At 39.8% G+C, this 20094-nt stretch overlaps 1 protein-coding gene across 2 annotated transcripts; it reads right to left on the bottom strand.

Annotated features, from left to right (window-relative positions):
- Window positions 1-1568, bottom strand: gsx2 (GS homeobox 2). Of its 2 annotated transcripts, XR_006247255.1 has the most exons (3): window positions 1101-1568; window positions 403-863; window positions 1-252 (listed from the first exon to the last, which is right to left on the bottom strand). XR_006247255.1 is itself a non-coding variant. In XM_043220026.1 (2 exons), the coding sequence occupies exons 1-2, from the start codon at window positions 1474-1476 to the stop codon at window positions 523-525; spliced, it is 717 nt and encodes a 238-aa protein (XP_043075961.1). In that variant the 5' UTR covers window positions 1477-1568; the 3' UTR covers window positions 1-522. The 2 variants fall into 2 exon arrangements, 1 of the variants encoding a protein (XP_043075961.1); XM_043220026.1 differs by having other exon boundaries at window positions 1-863.
- Between the last annotated feature and the right edge of the window lie 18526 nt (window positions 1569-20094).

The following is a 20094-nucleotide window of genomic DNA, read 5'->3' on the forward strand; positions in this document are numbered from 1 at the left end:
TGTAGTTACAGAAGTCATTTTATTTAAATAAATACAAATATACACGTTTTCTTTAATATGCACATAAAATTCAGGTGAAAAAAAAATCACAGTTTCTCAGTAGTCTAGGACAGGTCGGATTAACAGTCTGCGTATTTACAGTATCACACAGGGAGCCTTTTATCTTCTCTATATATCCAACATTTATTCTTCAAAGAGCAAGGAAGACATCGTGGATCATCCGTGGTCGTTTCAAAAACGTTTTCACCTCAACTGCAAAAAAACACATTTTACTTGCATCACTGAATTATCATTTCACAGTTTGTAGTATACGGATAAGACAGATAACACTCAAGTGTCGGGGTAAAACAATACTTTAAGAGGAACGAGGGAGGAATTGGTATAGTAGCTAAACTTCCATACCCTTCTGGTTATGGAAATATGGAAGACAGCGTCCCGTTAAGTCAATCGTTTTAACGGATCCGTACGTTTATATGTGCCATGCAGGGTACCAAACGTAAGTCTGTGGTGTTCGAGACGCCCCTAAATAGGTGATGTCTCCTTCTCCTCTGTTGCTGACACAGGTGACAGAGATTCTTCGTCCTCCGAGCGCGGGTAGTGTGAGTGACCGCCCGAGCATTTGCACCCCGCGTGCGCGCTGCGTTGCGCGCCTTTGCCTTCTTTCTTGTGTTTAACGCGGCGGTTCTGAAACCATATTTTCACCTGTTTCTCCGAGAGGTTTAAATACGTGGCTATTTCGATCCTGCGCAAGCGGGAGAGGTACATGTTAGACGAGAACTCGCGCTCCAACTCGAGCAGCTGGGTGCTGGTGAAGGCGGTGCGCATCCGCTTGCCGTTCTGTATGTGGCCGTTGTCGGACGCACCTGTGGGAGAAAAAGCAAGCGACTCTTAAAACCACGTCAGCGCCTACCTACGTTGCTAATTAATTCAACGAACGCCGTTAATGTATCTGTGTATTCGAGCGGAAGATGTCAACGTGGTTATACAAATATAAGGCAAACTGCGTCAAGACTGACTTTCGAAATCTGTAAATTGTGAAATAGCCAAGCGTCTCGTCATAAGGAGTAACAGGTGCGCAGCTTGCGCGCGCACTCACTCACCTAGAGACAAACAGTGGTACCTCCGAGGGTCAGTGACGCTGTAGCTTGTGGGCGGGTGTCCGTGTCCCGGGTGCGCTAACGCGGAGCTCTGTTGATGTGCTACCCTCTGACAGAAAGCCGCGTCACCGGCGGAGAAGCCCTGTCCCTTCAGCAGCGGGATCCCGGCGCGGGGAGAGTGGATATGCGAGGTTACGCACAGCGGACAGACGCAGAAAGTGCCGGTCTTCCGGGACGGGCAAACGGGCGCAGTGACGCTCATCACTCCGGGAGAGTGCATGCCAATGGGGATGAGAAAGTCCTGCCCCGCGTGCTCGCTGAGAACCGGGCGAGCGGGATCCTTGATAATCAAAGAGTCTACGTAGAAAGACCTCGACATGATCGCTCCTGTCTGTGTGTGACGCTGATGGTGTCAGTGATACCGCACTGATGGCGTTGCTCCAAGGACGCGCGCAGTACACAGTGCTCTTAACACTGTTCTAAAGCCCTCGGGAGCTGGCTTATGTTTGATAGTTCAACAAAAGGGACCCCGGAGAGGGCCGGCCCTAACGTCACCCACGTGCGCTCACGGCCTAGGGGCTTTAGTACCTCTGGTGTCCCGAAACACGTGATGCCCATGAGAGCCTCCAATCAAATCTTTGCCCATACACTCTCGTTAGCTCGCGGGTACGCGCTCCTCGACAGGAAAAGTGGCACAACAGCTCTGGCAAGTGCGCCTACCGAGATATCAACAATTATCCCTTTATAACCCTGCTCTAATGCAGCGCCATATTATTTAGATTTCCAAATGATGTTAAAGAAAGAGGCCTATATATTTCTCACATAAACTGAGCTTGTCTGTGTCGACATGAAAGTAATTTTTCTCCGTTTTAGATGGCTAATTACACCTCAGTATACAAATAATTCGAGATTATTGGCCAAAAGACATAGGAGAAGTTAACCGTTACCACTCATTTGTAGTTTTTCTTATGTTTACATATTAGGAGTTCACCCAAATTTAAATTTAATAGGGCATCCACATATTTGTATGTTTATAACTAACAATATGCTACATGAACATTTTATTTTATTCAACTATTTTTCGTTGAGATATTATATACCGATAAAAAAAGGAAAAACTGTATAAAGAGTGGTGAATTATAATGAATGCACGTCGCGTAGGCTCAGGATATGACTGTTAAACAAACTTCCAGCCAGATATTTATTATAACTCAATCTAAAAAACCCCCGAATAAAACAGTTTGTGTGCAAACCAAACGCTGCTGTAATCTTGGTTCGCGTCGGTTTGGAAAGATCTCTTGCCTGCAATTAAAGATTTATGATTCTCAGTGGAGTCTGGGCACTTGCAATTCGATAGCGATTAGGATTCAATTAGAAAGCGTTTATTGTGGAGGTTTTGGAGTGTATAAACAGCCAGCTATTTCAGAAATGCGCTAATCCCTCATCTTGTGACAATAATTAGCGGGTTTGATCTCTCGCCGGGTCAGCACCGGGTCGAGCTTCCACTTTCATCTCGCTGGCGAACGCCTCTTACCTCCAGACACCGCGCGAGGAGGCCAGTGGCGCGAGCGGGTTTGGACGGGGTTAAGTCTCCCCGGAACGGCGGGTCTGGCATTATTCTGCGTCCCCCGCTCTTGTCGGGAGAGACTTAACCCCGTCAAATCTTGTCTGGAGGTTTACAGTGAAAGTAAGGCCGTCAGTCTGTAAGAGCCCGTGAATGCAGGCTGCAATTATCTCAGCTCGCACTCAATTACGGGCTTGACACCTGAGCTTTTCAATAACACGCAAAACACGGTAAAATCAGCTCTCGGTTCGGAGCGGCTTTTATGGATGTTAAGATGGAATTGAAAGTCTGCTAATGATGATTGAGGCCAAAGTTCAAGCGCCGTAATGACGATTTCATATCAGCTGGTATCGCCAAGGAGGGACGCTGCCGGGCGCTTTGCTTTATAGGCATTTAATTGCTGAAATCAGCGGCGAGTCTCGTTCTTAAACGAGGTAGAATGTGACTTTAAAACTGGCTGAATTGGGGAGGCGAAAAAACAAACACATCTGTCATTCCCGCTGTAATTGTTGTAATGGATGAAACGCGGCGTATGAGACACGAGAGAGAGAGAGAGAGAGAGGGAGAGAGAGGGAGAGAGAGACAGAGATGAATGACAGCCCATGCGGAATGATTCGCCGCGCGCGCCCTTCATACCGTCCAGTCTTCAATATTATTTTTCCCCCTCCATAATTCTTCACGATAAAATTTCATTGTCTATTAAGTAATCCCACAAATGAGAGCCTTTATGAGTCTGTAATGAGCTCTAATTGCCACGACTAGCCGGGCCACGTGGAAGGATTTAAGACTTAAGCCGTCGGGTACTGTGCACGGAGTGTTACCTAGCCATTACTTTCATAATTCAAGGAGAAAATTAGCCCATTTAAGGAAAAAATCCTTTGATTCCTTTCATTCTGCTCCGGGTGATAGGAATACATCTTTGTCTGCTTGGGTTAAGACGGAGAGTCTAACAAACGCGCATAGGGCCCATCTCAAAGAGAAGCGGCTGTGGTGGAATAACGGAGATATTGAAGATAAAATGTTGCAAATGCCATAATCAGTATTTAAACTCTTTTCAGTCGTGCTTTACAGCCAGATGCGAGGCATGCGTCCTGGCCTCAATTAGCTGTAAGTGTACACTAAAAGAAACCCTTACACCTTCAATTCTCCAACGGGTATATAAATCGTTTACCACACAGTATTTGGTGCTTAGGGAAAAAATATCTTTTACCATTCAGTATTATTCTTATGAGGTGCATATTTCACGTGTTGCCCCTTAATATAGGCTACTATCAAAAGCCACATGGGGGGAAAGAACCCTTGATGTCATTTTCCGCCAAAGTCCTACAAATACACAACTTTCAGGTGCGCATGTAATACTTTCACAAACTCTTTTGCGCAAGTGGAGGTGAACGGATTTGTTGTGACGGTTGTGCAAAGTGGGTCCAAACCGAGCGCTCTAGTCACAATGGAGTTTATTTTTTGACGCACTCACGAGTTCCGCCTGAATAATACAGGAGCTGTTATAAAATAGCCTGTGCGAGCTGATGTGAATTGCAAAAAAAAATCAAATGAACCAAGAGAAACCGACAGCGTCTGCCGAACTTTTCCAAAATCGTGTAACATTTCGTTACTCTAGCATTACCGAATGCAGTGCTTTTTATATTTGAGAATAGGGGTCTCGAAGGTTTAGACCTGTTGCATCCTAATTAAAAAATCATGCGTTTTAATGGTTCCAATTCAAGGATGACTGGTGGGTACAGTTCAATAGGATTATAATTACTTAACGTGAGCTCATGTGCAATTACAGGGAACGGCTGCTTATAAATAATAATAATTAACAATTAAAACGTCGTTATTAGTATTTATATTATGTTCACATCAAATACGAATATCTCTAAAGTGTTGTCAGCATATGGTGGCAAAAGCTCTCACCTTCAGTCCCGTGCAATATTGCACTATAAGCGGTCCATAACTGCCGTATTGCATAAGTGTCATTAATTTGTGTCAACGCCTCCTCACAAAAGTTGCATTGTGGCGCAAGGGGCCAGCCTGCGGCCCATCCCGACCGATACAGTGGGCGATTCCCCCCATTCCCAGTAACTAAGCAACACACGGTGAATACTGAAAACTGAAAAGAAACACTCGGGTTTTCAATATAGTCTTCAATAGCAAGGGGAAAATGAACAATGATCCCGCAGACAACATAATGCGGCGCAGTGACTTTTCATTGCCAATTATCTCCTTCATCTGAATAGCAGCTGCAGGGCCTGCTCTTCATTTCATCGTTTTGGGGGCTGAGTGGGGTGCTTAAATTCAATTGCCTGTGTGTGTCAAAATCTAATTTATGTCTTAATGACGGATACGATTTTTATGAAAAGAAGCCGGAGCCACACACATAGGAATTTCCTACGGCAAACCGCAACTGTTGCTTATTCCCCAACGTTTTTCCTCACGGATAAACGGCGAGGTGCATTTATTAAGAGAGTTTATTTGTCGGTAAACCCTCAAGGAATGGGTGAGAGCGAAAGAGATGCCGCGCAAACAGCGCGCAATTAGGAGAGGCCGGAAAACAAGATAAATGCCGACGGATTCGGTGATGCTGAACCCTGTGTTACCCACAGAAACTTCACTAACCTCATTAAAAAAATACTCTCTCTCATCACCTTATTAGAGGGCACAACTCTTCCTAATAGCCAACAGTTCTTTCCGAACGAATAGACAAACATTCATGACTAAACCACAGCAGGCGAGACGCGCGGACCAAATAGCCCTTATGCCGATTGCGTTTCGCTTGACATGCTAAAATAAAATGTAGTAAATATGTAAACGTCGTAATCAAAGGGCTATAGAGAGCTGCAAAGTTATATCTTAACCATTGTTTTAAAATAGACGCGTACTTGGGAAGTCCGGTGCTGAAAATTAGCCACAATAGATGTCTACCGGTCCGAGGTATATTACAATAAGCAGACCTATTCAGTATTTTCCCGATTTAATTTCAATTTTGTTTTAAATAATTGCAAATCTAAATAAACTTCGTTTAGCATCTGAAGTTTTGTGCGAGCATGCACTGAACAAGCAGTTGCTGAAATCCCCTTCTTCATTACCTCCATGTAGACTACATCTGAATCAAAATATCAGTGAACATATATTTAGTATCATTAAATTAATGTGGCAAATATGGAAGCGTTTTGTAAGTTAAAAAAATGCAAATATGGCTGAAAAATGAACATATCAGAATATTACTTAACATCCAGTTAGTAAAATAAGATGTGTTTTCTGTTTAAAGGTCATAAAAGATGCATGCCGCAGAACTTGAAAAAAGAAGAAAAAACGCAGTTTAACTTTATTTGCTAATTATTTATTTATTTTGCAATAAATAATTGCTAAACGTTGTTGTTAGTTTGCATTTCTTTCAATTTAGTTTTAGAAATACGAAAACTGCAAAAATAGCATAAAACAGAAGGGAAAAAAAAAAAAACAAAGAATCATAAAATATAAAGGTAGGAAGAATAGTCCTGATTCTTTAGTCAGAAATGAATTATAGTCCCGACTGTCAGAAATGAACTACCAGAAAGGTATTAGAGCACAGATTCGGCAGACACATGCTCATTTGTGTTTCATTATTCTGATGAGGGTTCACTCTCTTGTGAGCAGATGCACACTTTATTGATTGACTCAAACATGACTGGAGTGTGAGTGTGCTGTTTTTCTGTCAATTACAGTAATGTTTATCATGGCTCATTACTGCACGTCACACACACACACACACACACACACACACCCCTCTCCCCAGATTGCCCTCTTACTAGGGAGCACTAGTTGACTTTAATGACTGCCATCAACCCTTCTCTCTCTTTCCCCCATCACTTCCTTTCTGGATGAACGGGGCACACATGATATAAATGAGTCCTCCGCTTACTGTGTCACTTATGTGGATGATTTTTTGAGATTAGTTTGAAAGAAGAGGTCGTCGGTGTCAAGATATTGCTATAAATTGGGATCAGGCCATCCAGAGCCCATTTGGTCAATGTTAGGAGCATCGTTTTGCTTTGTCAGCCTCTGACTGACTGTCATTACTTTCTTGCTTGTGGGTGTTTATTTTTGGTGTTGTTTTAATTTTGTTTGCTTTATGCATTGCCAGCCTCACCAAAACACCCTCAATCATCTTAACAAGGAAAAAACCTACACCGACGAATAACGACGAGCGCAAAACGAATGCTTAAAAGTTGTAATATTTAATAACATCCCAAAATATCCATTTTCCTAATGTACAATAAAATCATTAATAGCTTTAAACATTTTTATTTATTTATTAAGACAAAACAGTACAGATTTTTAGGCCATTTATCTGTTTTAAGCCAAAATTGTTGATGTAGTATCAGCCAATTGCAATATCTTCATGTTGAAAATCGACCGAATTAACCTAAACTCTCTTTTCACTTTGCACACCTATATAATGTTACGCATCAGATATCTTTATCTAATAAACCATCTTTTATATATATATATATACTCAATTTCACATAATCAAAACGTATCTTTTTGCGGCAGTTCTGCTCTGTTTGTATGTTTAATCCAGTTCTCGCCTATCGTGCGTCAGTGGGTCGAACTGCTTATTGAGTCGTTTGAGGTTCTCCGTGTTTACATAAACATCAGCCTACACTAGTAACCTGTGTGCTCTATAGGCTTCGCTTTGAAGCCAGGATAAGCAGTTCTGGAATGAATTGAGCTGTGCAGGATAATAAGCCAAATCCAGGCTGAGTCAGTAAAGTGACTGTGTTTTTAGCATGCTGTGTGCAGTACAGTAATAATTACTCTACAGCTGCATACAGACATCTTAATGCTACCTAGATTACAGATTTTATCCTCAAAGCTTTTGGGTTATTCACTTGAAGCATTCTTGTTCCCGATTTCCCGAAACACACGGTTGCATAAGGTTTACAAACAGGAATAGATGCAAATGTGCAAGATTGTTAGATAGCAAAGCCAACGGTTATGGAGAAATACAGAGGCATAACCGGATGAAACACCTGAATTAACATGATACTGTAGAAGAAAAACAAAGTTTGGGTTGGAACTTTCTAAAATAGACTTAATATTAGATAAATGCTGCAGTTGAGCTCAGTCAACAGCGTTTGAAGATAAATAAATGCATAAATCATTCCTTTAAAAATAATACAAATTGTGGGTTGCAGTCAGGTACTTACTGTATACTTACTGATATTTTTTTGTTGAAATATTATATTTAATTTTACAACTTTATTGCCATTACACTATAATAACATAAGCCCTAAATCGACCTTGAAAATTAAACATTTGACATTGATTGCTGATCTTGATTAAACCCATGTTACTTATTACCTATTTTTTTATTTATTGTGAACAATTCACCCATTACATGAATTTTTTTCATCAAAATATACTAGCTTTTACCTCTTGGACTGTTTAATCAACAACGGTTTGAAAACCAAGTCTCACATTTGCATCCATTTTACTCTAATGTATACAATCACTATATGGAAGAAAAAAAATAGTCACCATTTCACCAAAACCTTGAAGATTCAATGCACGGGATTCACAACTGACCACAACTTGACTGGATGTTCTTCATTCCTGTGTTAAATTGTTTACTTTGAAACTTCCCAGAAAGGTTAAAACCACCATCAATCTTTTGAGCAGTGTATAAACTGTCAGCTAGCATGCGCATATTTCCAAAAGTCTAATATTTAGAAAACGCTTTTCCACTTTTCCACTTTCCGCTGCACCTCAACAACACGCAACCTTGCTGTGCTATAAGTATCCATTCAAGCCACGCTAAAATGCGCTAAAACAATCTGAATACTCCTATAAAAGTTGTGCTTGTCGCCCAATTAATGAAAAGCACTACAGTCTGGGGTGCACTCCATGTAGCTGGATGAGAAAAGGACTAATTGAATTATCACAACTCTTTTAGGTCTCAAATACGAGCCTGAGGATAAGGAAGCCTTTTAATTCTGTATGGAAAGCTTCCAGCAGCGTTTCAGCCACCTCAGGATAAGGTGTTTTCCCTGTGTCTCATTAATTGTGGCAGTTCTGTGCTTCCTTGTGTCATAAATAGCCCAGAGGACCTTAATGTTGTGCATGTACAGAGAGGAGTGGGTAGATCTGAAAGGGCTGAGCTGTGCCCCTCTCTCTCGCACTCCGTCCTGTTTAACTAGAGCTGAAGAGACTTTCAAGTGTGGCTGCGTCTTTGTGTTGCCTCGGTCCGTTTGTGTCTGTCTGTGTGCGTGTGTGAGTGTTTTGGGGGTAGGGGTTTGAAATTTGTATGCAAGCAAGCGAGCTGGAGTCCCCCTCTTTCCCACTAGAATTTGTATCCCCTCACCTGCTCGCTGCAGCGACTCCAGTTCAAGTCAAGCAGACTAATGTGGATGCACGTGCGAGGCCTTCGCAGCACCTGCCTGACTCTCCTCCATCTCTGTCCCTTCCTCTCCGTCTTTTCATTTGCTCTCTCTTTCTGAAATCACTACCTGATTCCTTTGGCTCTGTTTTCTACTCAAACTTGGACAGTTTCGTCCTATGCGAGAGTGGAGTGTGTGTTAGGTTATGCGTGACACAGGTTATACACTTCGCCTGTGTGTGTGTGTGTGTGTGTGTAATGTTTTTAATGTATACTGTAAATGACATGAGATATGTCCTAATAGCAACATTTATTGTACACGTGTTGTTATATTATGTTATATTATTATTTTTATTATGCTGAAAGAGAGAAAGAAAGAAAGAAGTACAACACACAAATATACCATTTTAGGAGATAAACAAAAGAAGCTAAATTAGGAGTAATGATAATGATACCCATTAATAATAATAATAATAAAAAAATAAGATAATAACAATGTTATGTTATTCCCATTAAACAAATAGATTCATTTGGAAGTACAAGAAATGTAATGCTCACAAACTTTAAACATTTCTATCCTAAATATTTCAGAAATGTTTAAAAACAAAATATTGAAAAGAAAGTAGCAGGTAATAATAATAATTATTATATTTATAATAGGGCTTTCATCAAACCTATTAATCATGATTAATGACATACATAAAAATGACATAAAAAATTTTTTCCCCTTATATTTAACCTTTGACTATAGCCATTTAACGTCGCAGTATAATTGAGAGCCAAGTGATCTTAAAAACAATCTTCACATAAACCCATTATAACAATTGTCATATTTTCATTTTCATTTTCAGAGTCTTTCCTTCTCTCTTTTTCTCTGATGAACAGACATCAGAGCAGCTGATGTAAATAATGATATATATATATCAAGATATATATTGTATGTGTGTGTATTTATATATACATAATAAATATACACAGTACACACTGATAAATTATGTAAATCCTATTTTGGATGTTATTGATCCATTATTAATCATTTGATTAATCTAACAAAAATGTATTTATATATACACATATAAATATACACAGAATGCAAACGTTTTTGCAAAATTTTGGATGCAAATAATTGATTTGACAGCACTACCTAATGACAACAACAACATAATAATAATAATAATAATAATAATAATAATAATAATACAATTTTCCTGTTTATCTATTCTTAGCACTTGCAATTTCTGTATTTTATTATTTTAGAATTTTGTGGAGAGACTTGAATAGCATATCTGCTTTCATTTGAGGCATGAAAAATAATTGACTTCTTACTGTTTGTCTCTACTATTACCACGTGTGAAGTACTCTCAGAAAAAAAAGTCAAATAAAATAGAAATTCAGAAAAAGAGAACCTCGGGACCACCTTGACCTTTGACCTTTAGCTTCTGACTTATGGCCCTCGGCGTTGTGTTAAATGACAAGATGACAAGAGTGGGACAAGAGAGGGAACATTAACAGATTTATCCCGAGAGAGAATCACAGAGCGAGGAGATATTTTTCACCCCACGACAAGTGGACATTACAAGTGAAAGGACGGGAGTGAACTATGGGTAAATGAGGGGCAGAAAGGGAGCGACAATGGAAGATGGGAATGGAAATTTAACATCTGAGAGACAGACAGCACAAAAAAGACCGCTAATGCCGAGACGGGACACTAGAGGAAAATAGAGAAAGAAGGCCAACTTTCGAAGTCAGCGAGGGAGTGTCTATCCGGCCGAACACACAGGCATTCAAAGAGGTCAACCCCATTGAGCCTCTAAAACGCTGTCATGATAATCCATGGCAAAGATCTTAGCCAGTCTTTTAAACAACCCTGGAATTTTTTACGCTTTTACGCTCTCCACCCTTTTCTTTCCAACCCCCTGTTTTTTTTCACCCTCCCGCCCCGCGTCCATCCTCAAATCTCTCTACCCCAGTATTCACAAAGTCATTAATGAGACATTCAAGGCTTTTTGAATCGGCCAGAGACATTGTGTGTCAAAGAGCGAGAGACAGAGCGAGAGAGCGCGGCGAAGAAAGGAAAAGGGGAGTAGAGAGGGAGAGCAAATAGTGGAGAGGGCCCAAATGTACTCCCAGCTAAAAGCAGTTAGATCATGTTCTTTTCATGGTCCGATTAGAATCAAATCGATCCCTCAGTACCACCACCCCCTTCAACCACACACACACACACTTCTCTAAGCAACTCCAAAGAGCTCTTCCAACAAGTACACGCTGCAGCCAGACGTCCACCTGAATGGTAATCAAGTTGCCCTGCTGAAATGTGTTTGTAAATGGGACATGGGTTAGAAAGACAAAGACAGACGGAGAGTTGGGAAATGTCCCTTGATTGTGTCCAGAACGCCACATTTACAATCGGCAAATGAACTGGCAAAGATTTGAACACTTTTGTTTGAATATGCACAATATATTGATACCGTTTCATGTCCACTATTTTTACGTGTAGACTATCTTTACATGCTGTCACCTAATAATCACTCAAAGTTAATCTTTAAAAACTCCCTCTAATTATTTAATAACACTGTTAATTGTGATTGTTAGAACATCTCACAATGAATATTCATTTTGACACCATTCATTATAATGCTAATGACTACATTCACTTGTAGCATTTAAAAGGATTGATTTTAAGGATTTTTTCAATTTTTTCAAGTACAACAACAACAAGTGTTTAGACATAAAATAATTATACATTGCCTTAAAATTAAACAACAACAACAACAACAACAATAATAACGTTTAACACAGGATTGAAGTTTATTAAAATATTTAGTTTATTTTTAAGTACAACAATAACAAAGGTTTTGGCATTAATTATACATTGCCTATAAATTGCATAATAACACTAATAATAATAAATAAGAAAAAGCATTTATTTGTTTTAATATTGATAATTTACTGGTTATAGGGCAGGAAAATAATAATCTTGCTCATTCATTGGTTTTATGTTGGTGCACCTCTATTTGTATCTTAGTAATTTTTCTTAAAATTTGTAAATTTGTCGGTTATATCCAAACACATGCAAATTAAACTTTATAAATGACTTTATAAAAAACAAGTTAAATGTTGGTACAGACACAATGGATGGCTGGAGCCTAGAGATCTAAGAGCGTAAAGCTGTATTGTTTAGCTGGTATTGGCTACAGGGTGATTTAGTCGAGTGGGCATTTTAGAAATGCATTGGAAAGATTTTGTGCACGAGTGTTTTTGTATCGTGGAAATTTTGTGTGCAAGTGGCATTGTGGCAGAGATATTTAGTGGGTTGGTAACGTGCCTGGGGTCTTTTTAATGAATAAGGTAGAATTGTGCGAGGGGTATTTAGTGTCATAGTACCAAGTGCTATTAGACTCACTCAACCAATAGATGACACTAACATTCTCTTAGCAGCTGCAGACACTTCAGCGAGAGCATCTAGAGAGGTCTGTATGGGCGTAAGAGGACGGGGCACTGCCGATTCGTGACGCTGGGTTTTTTTCTGCAAGCGTTGTTGGTACACGGGGAGGGTTCATGAGGATAGTGTGTAGCGCGGATGACCTTTGTCTCTAATTTCGACACTTGCAGCTGGGCCAACGGCGGGCACCCCTGCGCTTTCATTCACATTTAATGAAATATTCAAGGTTTAATAGAATCTAAGCTTTATTGACAGCGTTCGTGTCGTACTGTTGATTACCACAAAAAAATTATGCAATGCGTTTCCCTCCTTTTCTTTAAAAAAACTGGTAACAGTTTTTTCAATGAAAACGAATAGGGTATAAAATACTTACTGTTCAGTAGGCCGCTTTGACGATGACAACAAAACACCATAAGCCCTGAAACTATAACTATTTAATCGTACAGCTTAAATAATACTAATATTTCAGGCCTGAAAGTAACTAAAATATAAAATTTGAATCTAATTCAATGAGAATACTGTAAATATAATGACAGATGAACAATGTTGTAGAAATCAGTTTCAAAAATAAGTTTTACTAAAACAAAACTTTTTGAAACAATTTAATGACCAATTCTCACTATTGAGCAGTTTCTTATTAGCTTGCCTGTCATGAACATATTGGCGGTTGATTAATACGGTTGAAAATAACTTGTAAAGCACATTTTCTGCATAACCATATTCCACATCCCTAATCCTAAATGTAACAACTACCCTCCTAACTATTAATAATCAGCAAATTAGAAGTTTATTGAGGCAAAAATCATAGTTAATGGTTTGCTAATAGTGGAAATTGGACAATAAACACACACACATACTTATTATACATATATATATATATATATATATATATATATATATATATATATATATATATATATATATATATTCTTGTTGTAAGTTACACTTTAAACAAAATAATTTATGTGGTTTAATAATTTAGATATTATTGATTAATTCTGAATACATTATAGCATTATAGAAATTGTAGCAATATAGAAATTGTAATTAATTATAGTAAATTAATTAATGTTTATTACTTTATTAAATAATTACAAGCTTGAAATTTGTGCTTTTAAATCCTTTAAAAACTGCCCCATTGTGAGCACCTCACCATAATCTCCATTTTTGCTTTCCTCTAAACAAAACTAAAGAGTGATTTTTGTTCGCGTGGTGACAAAACGCAAAAAATAATAAATAAAAGGTTGTCTGAGCGCTATTTATTTTAAACCTGGAACACTCCTTTTAATGCAACAGTTTTTTTTTAATAGTTCAAAAAAGTTCAAGACGTTGCAAATATCACCAACCAGTTGATCTCTCTGGTTACTGTTTAACTGCAGCTGCTCTGTAAGTGAGTGGGTGGGACCACCCTGCAGTCTGTTACATTGACACCTCTCTCTCTCTCTGTCTCTCCAATCTTCCCCTTTTCACCTTACGCTCGCATTCATTCCCGCTGCAGCTGCATCACCCGACCACTTTCTCTCAGCCGAGATCTCTCTCTGTCTCTCTCTCTCTCTCTCTCTCTTTCTGTCTGTATTTGTCTCCTCCAGTCCAGAAGATGGATGGAAGAGGCTCTAAAACAGGCCAACAATAGTCGCTAGCGCAAGGTGAGCTCTTGCAGCTGTGCTAACTGGCTAGCATGAACGTCACAGTATGGCAACAGTATGCTTTTGTTCTGGCTCCCAGCCTGAAAAGGGCCATGGGGGGGTCTGCATGGTGCACTGGCGCTGGGTCATTTTTCTCTCGGTGTGCCAGTGCTACCCTTCTGCCCCTGCCTCGCTCCCTCCACAGCTGTGTGTGTGCGCTAGCGTTAGCGGGAGGAAATGCGAGGGCATGGGGATGATGGAATACGTGCGTGCGGCGGGCGGTTGGGGCCTGTTTTGGGCGCGTTTTCCCCGCCGCCCTATTAGAGGCTTGTTTATTGGCCTTGTGATGCCATTGTCCTGCGTGTTCAGGGGCGGCCACACTGCGTAATTGGCCGATTGGCCACGCTCTGCAGCGGCGGAGGTGATTTATAATGTGGCCTGAATGGGGCTGACTTCATAACGTCACAGACTAACGCTGAATAAACGCCAGAGAAACGTTAATGAAAGGATGAAACGTCCACCGAGCCCTTTGTGTCGGTGTGAAATCGGGGATAGGGACAAAGAGAATCGCTGGAGTCCCTTCTTTCTCCCTCAGTTTCTATTTTTCTCCACTTCTGCCTCTTTATTAATCTCTCTTTCGCTCCTTTTCTTCACTGTTTATCTACATCAGTCGTTCTCTTTTCTCCCTCTTTTACGCCTTGTCTCTCTCTCGCTGTTTTTCCATCTCTCTCTGTCTTCTCTAACCTCTGGCCCTTTCTCTCTCCCTTTTTCTCTCCTTTCGCCTTTGTACTGTCTTTGTTAATGCCTCTGTAGATGAAGTTGTCGGCTCTCACTTATTCTCTCCTTCTCATTCAGTCTCCCTTGTTTTATCTTAATCTTTCAGTCTTTAGATGGGCGCCAGATTCCCATTCGGCCAGGAAACCTTCACCTGAACGCAATTGCTTTTCCCATTAACCCCAAATTCGGTTGCCCAACTTTTAGCTTTTTCTCTACAAACATGCACGTGAAGGTTTATAAAACCTTGCATCCTAAATGTGCAAATTTATTCTTCATTTTATCCTACTTCAACTTGGCAGAGAGCATGGGAACACATTTTGCTACAGTAATTTAATGCAGCCTAGAAAATAATGGGCCGAACGCTCCAGAAACGCTCAGCTGGAAAATATGTGTTTTTCCCTTTTAAAAATACGATTCTAGTTCGACGTTTCAGTTCGCATGATTCCACTTCATCAATCAATGACATGCAACTTCATCATTTAATAACAGGATTCAAGCGACTGAAGTGAAATAATACCATTGTATTAATCTTCACTTATTGCTATTAGACCTCGATTCTGATCTGTGCAGATGCCGTGAAACGGAAAGAATCCAACACGTTTCTTGATGAAGTTGCCTGATCTGGCTCATTACAGCCGTGGGTCAGCTGTGGGTATGTGTGTGGGCAGTTATAAAGCTAATGGCTTGCAGGGGGCAGGTTTTAATGACCTCCTAATTAAGTCTAACCCTCCCACCATTGACCAGATCATGTAGTAGAGGTTAAAGGTCATTTACATAAAGACTGGTAACCAGTGCCCAACACCGAACTAATTGAATTGGGAATACGTCTTTCCTTTTGTTTCCACAGTGTATAGAATTTTTATCAGTCTCCAATCAAAATAACGGATCTACCTTCTGTCTTTCGCTCTCTGTCTTGTCCATTAGTGAGTGGACATGGTGGCTGGTCTCACAAGCTTTCGTAACTCATGGTAGACACTGAACTGAGAATAAATAACAATAGCAAAACAAGAAAAGAGGGAAAACAGAATATATATATATGTATGTCTGCTTTGAGTTACATATACTACATATTAGATGATTAACCATACATACACACACCATGCCCTGACTAATATCCTCTGAAAATCATTAATATATATTTAAAATATATTATGTAAGTCGGTGACATTTACCCTGACTGGACCATATAAGGGGGAAATATTTTGAAATTGACAATTATGCATCTGCAGAAAACTGGATAAATAAACGTTCCATTGATGTTTGTATGTTTGTTTATATACATTGTTTACATTTAAATATTTGGGAGAGATACAACTATTGAAAATATAAAATATACAATATACTATAATTTATAACACTTCTAAAGTAACAAGCTAATCTGAATAACATAAATGCATTACATATAAGACATATTGGAAAGCATACATGTCAGAAAGAAAAAAACCCACGCACACATGATCAATTATTGCTGACTTTCTCCGTTCCCTTGGGAGAGTGTTTTTAGGGGTCTATCCTGTCCTCCCAGCCTCCACTCTTCCCCCCTGCCCCCTAATGGGAGGGTGTTAATATAGTCGCTTTTCCCCTGGTGTTAAATAGGAACAGTTTCTCTTGTGTTAATTCTCCATTTTGTCGCTGTCTGTGTGCAAGACCTCTCAGTGTTCAGTCTCTTATTCGGCGCTAAACGCTCAGCTACCCCCTCCCCTTTCTCTTTTCCCCTTTTCCCCTTTCTTTTCACTCTCCCCTCTCCTTTCGTGAGGCCATCTAGATTATGTTGCTAAGGAGATTTTTTTTCGTCCTCTCTCTTTTTGCTTTTTTTTTCCACTGTTTTCCATTGATTTGGTGTTAATGCATTTTCAATGCCCCTCGGTGTGTGCTGGGGGAGTGGGGGGCACTGCGAGTGCAGTCTTCACACTCACTAGAGGAATTTTACTCTGAAGGGGTCGATGGAAGGGGGGGGGCTGCCCAAAGAGAGCCACTCAAGTGAAAAATTAGGTGATTTTTAGCAAGCATGGGAGCTGGCTCATCGAGACGCACACACACGCTCACCCACACAAACCCAGTAGCACGGTGACCACCCACTCCTCTTGTATTTTCTGTCCTCTCTTCAGAAAACACTCACAGGTGGACTTGCAAGGGCTGCCATTCTCTTCGCTCGTGCCAGTAACACTGTATGTGGAAATAGCCATCACTCTTCAGGAGACCTGTCAACCCCTCTTGCAGGCCTGATAACGGAAGGAAAGAAAGAAATAACATATTCAATTCATAACAACGATCATTAACGTTTGAGCGCTATTTTCTTTGAGTGAGCATCGGTTTTTACTGTGGTGGTAGGGTGTGATAGTCTAGGGGTGTTGCTGTTATATATTATGCAAGCGCTTTAAAAATTTGCAGAGCCATGTGTTAAGTTTAATTAGGCGTGACATTTGTACTTGATTCTGATCAATCGCATCATTTTTAGGATTAACCAATCAACATCAAGCAGATAAATCTATAAATTAAAAACATATATATATGGGCTCTTAATCTGAATACTTGACTGACTACATGATTTGTTTTTTGCTAGTTTTTAGGTGTAATATCCCACTGCTGTCTTTTTCTTCTTACATAATAAGATACATTCAGAACAATCCTGTCATGTAAAAATTGTATAATGTACAGCCATTGTCAGAAAATAAAAAAAAGTGTTGCCCTGTCAGGGCTTGTTTTAATGATGAATGTACATTATCCCTTGATATGCACCAAAGTCATCCCTTTATTCAATTGTATTAGGTCACTAAATTGGCCTCATTAGCTGCCAACAAACCATTCACAAATGAAATTTGCATGAAGTGAGTGCAATAACTTTTTTAAATGTGCAGGATAATTTCATGAAATGAAATGTTCCAGGCATCCTTTGCACACATATCTCTTACTGCTCTTGTTTTTTCTCTCTCCATTGTCAGTCACTCTGTAATTTTCGGTTGCAGTTATGGTGTGAATGGTGACCTCAGTGGTTTTCTAGTTTTCGTTAATGTCACATATGATTTATGAAGTGTCTTCTGTTTTTCTTCTCATATACTCTATTCCTTCCTGTCTCCTGCAATGCTCTTCTCTGGTGCAGATTGATTTTAAGCTAGCTAAACTTAATCAGCCAATCAGAGAGCAGCTACTGGCAGGAACTAAAGTTGTCGACGCCCACTACAGCTGCAGCCATCCAAAAGTCAGGGGTCATGACATGAATCTGATTTTATATGTATGATGAGTTTTTTCTGTTGTCCCCATGTGTCCCTCCACTGCACCTGCAGAAAGTGTCTTTCCTTTCATCCTTCATCTTCCTCTTTTCACTCCCTCAATCTTTTCAGTTGCTCAGCTTCTACTCAATGTCCGAATGCATAACACACACACACATATATATATATATACATTATATACACATTAAAAATGTAAAAGGGAAAATTCTGGTATATATAATATATATAAATTTCTGTATAAGTGTTACCAGAGCAGTGGGGCCACACATGACCTTGTGTCGTTAACCCAAAAACTAGAGAACAATTACCGTGAGACAGTTTTTACAGCTGACATTCATTGCAATGACTTTGTCTAGAGGGCCCTGATTTATGCATGTCCTTCTCTAGAACTCACAGCAATTCAGAAGGCAAAAAACGTGAAAGTTTAATTAATTGGACTGTCAACATTTGTTTCACTTAGACTTACTTGATTGACTTGACAGCAAGAAAAAGAAAAATTATTTAAATCTGCATAAAATAAAATAAAAATGTACTACAGCTGTTGAATTTAAATGTCATTATTAGATGTCATATATATACACACACACACACACACACACACACACACACACACACACACACATATTTTCTCTAAACTCTTACTTTAGTATGTACAAATGAATTTTTTTAAATGTTTTTGCAAATAAATGAATAGGAAGAAAACATTAGATCACTGATTAATATACTCTCACTTCACTGCAAAAGGTATTCAAAAAATGTGAACTCTGGAATTTAGTTTCCCACTCATTTCTCACTTTGTCTGTGCAAATAGTGTCTGAATACTAATATTTAGTGCATGTAAATATCGTTAAGCTTTGCTGTTTACATTGCTGAGACTGAGTAAACATCTTTCAGTCTGACTCTTTCTCCTCCTCTCTTTTAACACCACGACTGCGCGTACGAGTCTGTTCATGTACTCTACTCCGACACATTTCTGATTCAGTCTTTTATGTTTATAATGAGAGTGTGTTAGAAAAATAGATTAGAGAGACGCCCAGAGGAGCTGACAAGGCCAGCATTAATTATGCAGCTTTCAGGGAGTTTGTTTACTCATATGATTATGGATAATAACATAGTGAGAATGAGCCAGGAGAAAATGGTAAACACGATACACACAACTCAATCCAAGACAATTAGAATAGCCTCCGAGAACCTACACAAATGCACTTGCAATGGCTTTTAGGATTAATTGGTGTTTTCCAAATAAAAATGCTTTAAAATCTGTGCAAACCGCCTCAAGGCAGAAGCCATGTCACTGTGGGAAACTGACGGAAAAGCCATTACTGTGAGTGATGCACGTAAAGACTGTCCCACTCACACCTGTTTACCGTGAATATATGCCGGCAATCAAGTACAAACACACTTGTACTCACTAACACCACCTGTTTTTTGCACAGCACTGTGAGAACAAACTCCTTCTTTTGATGGACAGAAAAGGATAGTGAGAGACACTAGTATTCATCATCCATTTGATCCCTTGTGGGAAAAACCTTAATTCTCTGGGACAGGGACTGAACAACAACAACAGCAAAAAAAAGCAGCAAAACTGAGCTAATTTTTCTTTTTGTCCTCCATAGGATGGCCTATTCTTTCTTCTCCCTGGCTGGTACAAATTGGGCAACCGTGGACCTTTTCTCCTGAGAGGGAGATGTAGGATGCGGCGAGGCCGGGATCTCAATCGGGAGTTGATGTGAACAAAGTTAATCCCTCATTGGTGCCGATGTGACCCGAAAAAATCGGCTTAAAGTGGCTCCGTTAAACTGGACACAGTTCTGCCATTCAAAGGCGGCACCATTCCCCTTCTCTTTCCTCTCGTCTTCCCTCTCCCTCCTCTCTGCCACCCACACACACCAGCAGTAGTGGAGCATTAAGACAAATACATTCATAACCCTGTTTTATTAAAGACTTGGGGCCCCTGGGTGTTGTGTAGGGGCCCTGGGGCCAGTGCGACAGCGGGGCGAT

Source organism: Puntigrus tetrazona, chromosome 20 (assembly GCF_018831695.1).
Source record: "Puntigrus tetrazona isolate hp1 chromosome 20, ASM1883169v1, whole genome shotgun sequence".
Classification (NCBI taxonomy): domain Eukaryota; kingdom Metazoa; phylum Chordata; class Actinopteri; order Cypriniformes; family Cyprinidae; genus Puntigrus; species Puntigrus tetrazona.

Excerpts from the sequence above, each read along its gene's own strand:
- gsx2 (XM_043220026.1), bottom strand. The coding sequence starts at position 1,476 with ATGTCGAGGTCTTTCTACGTAGACTCTTTGATTATCAAGGATCCCGCT. Across the intron at positions 864-1,100 it reads GTACCACTGTTTGTCTCTAG|GTGCGTCCGACAACGGCCAC; the intron begins GTGAGTGAGTGC and ends TTTCTCCCACAG.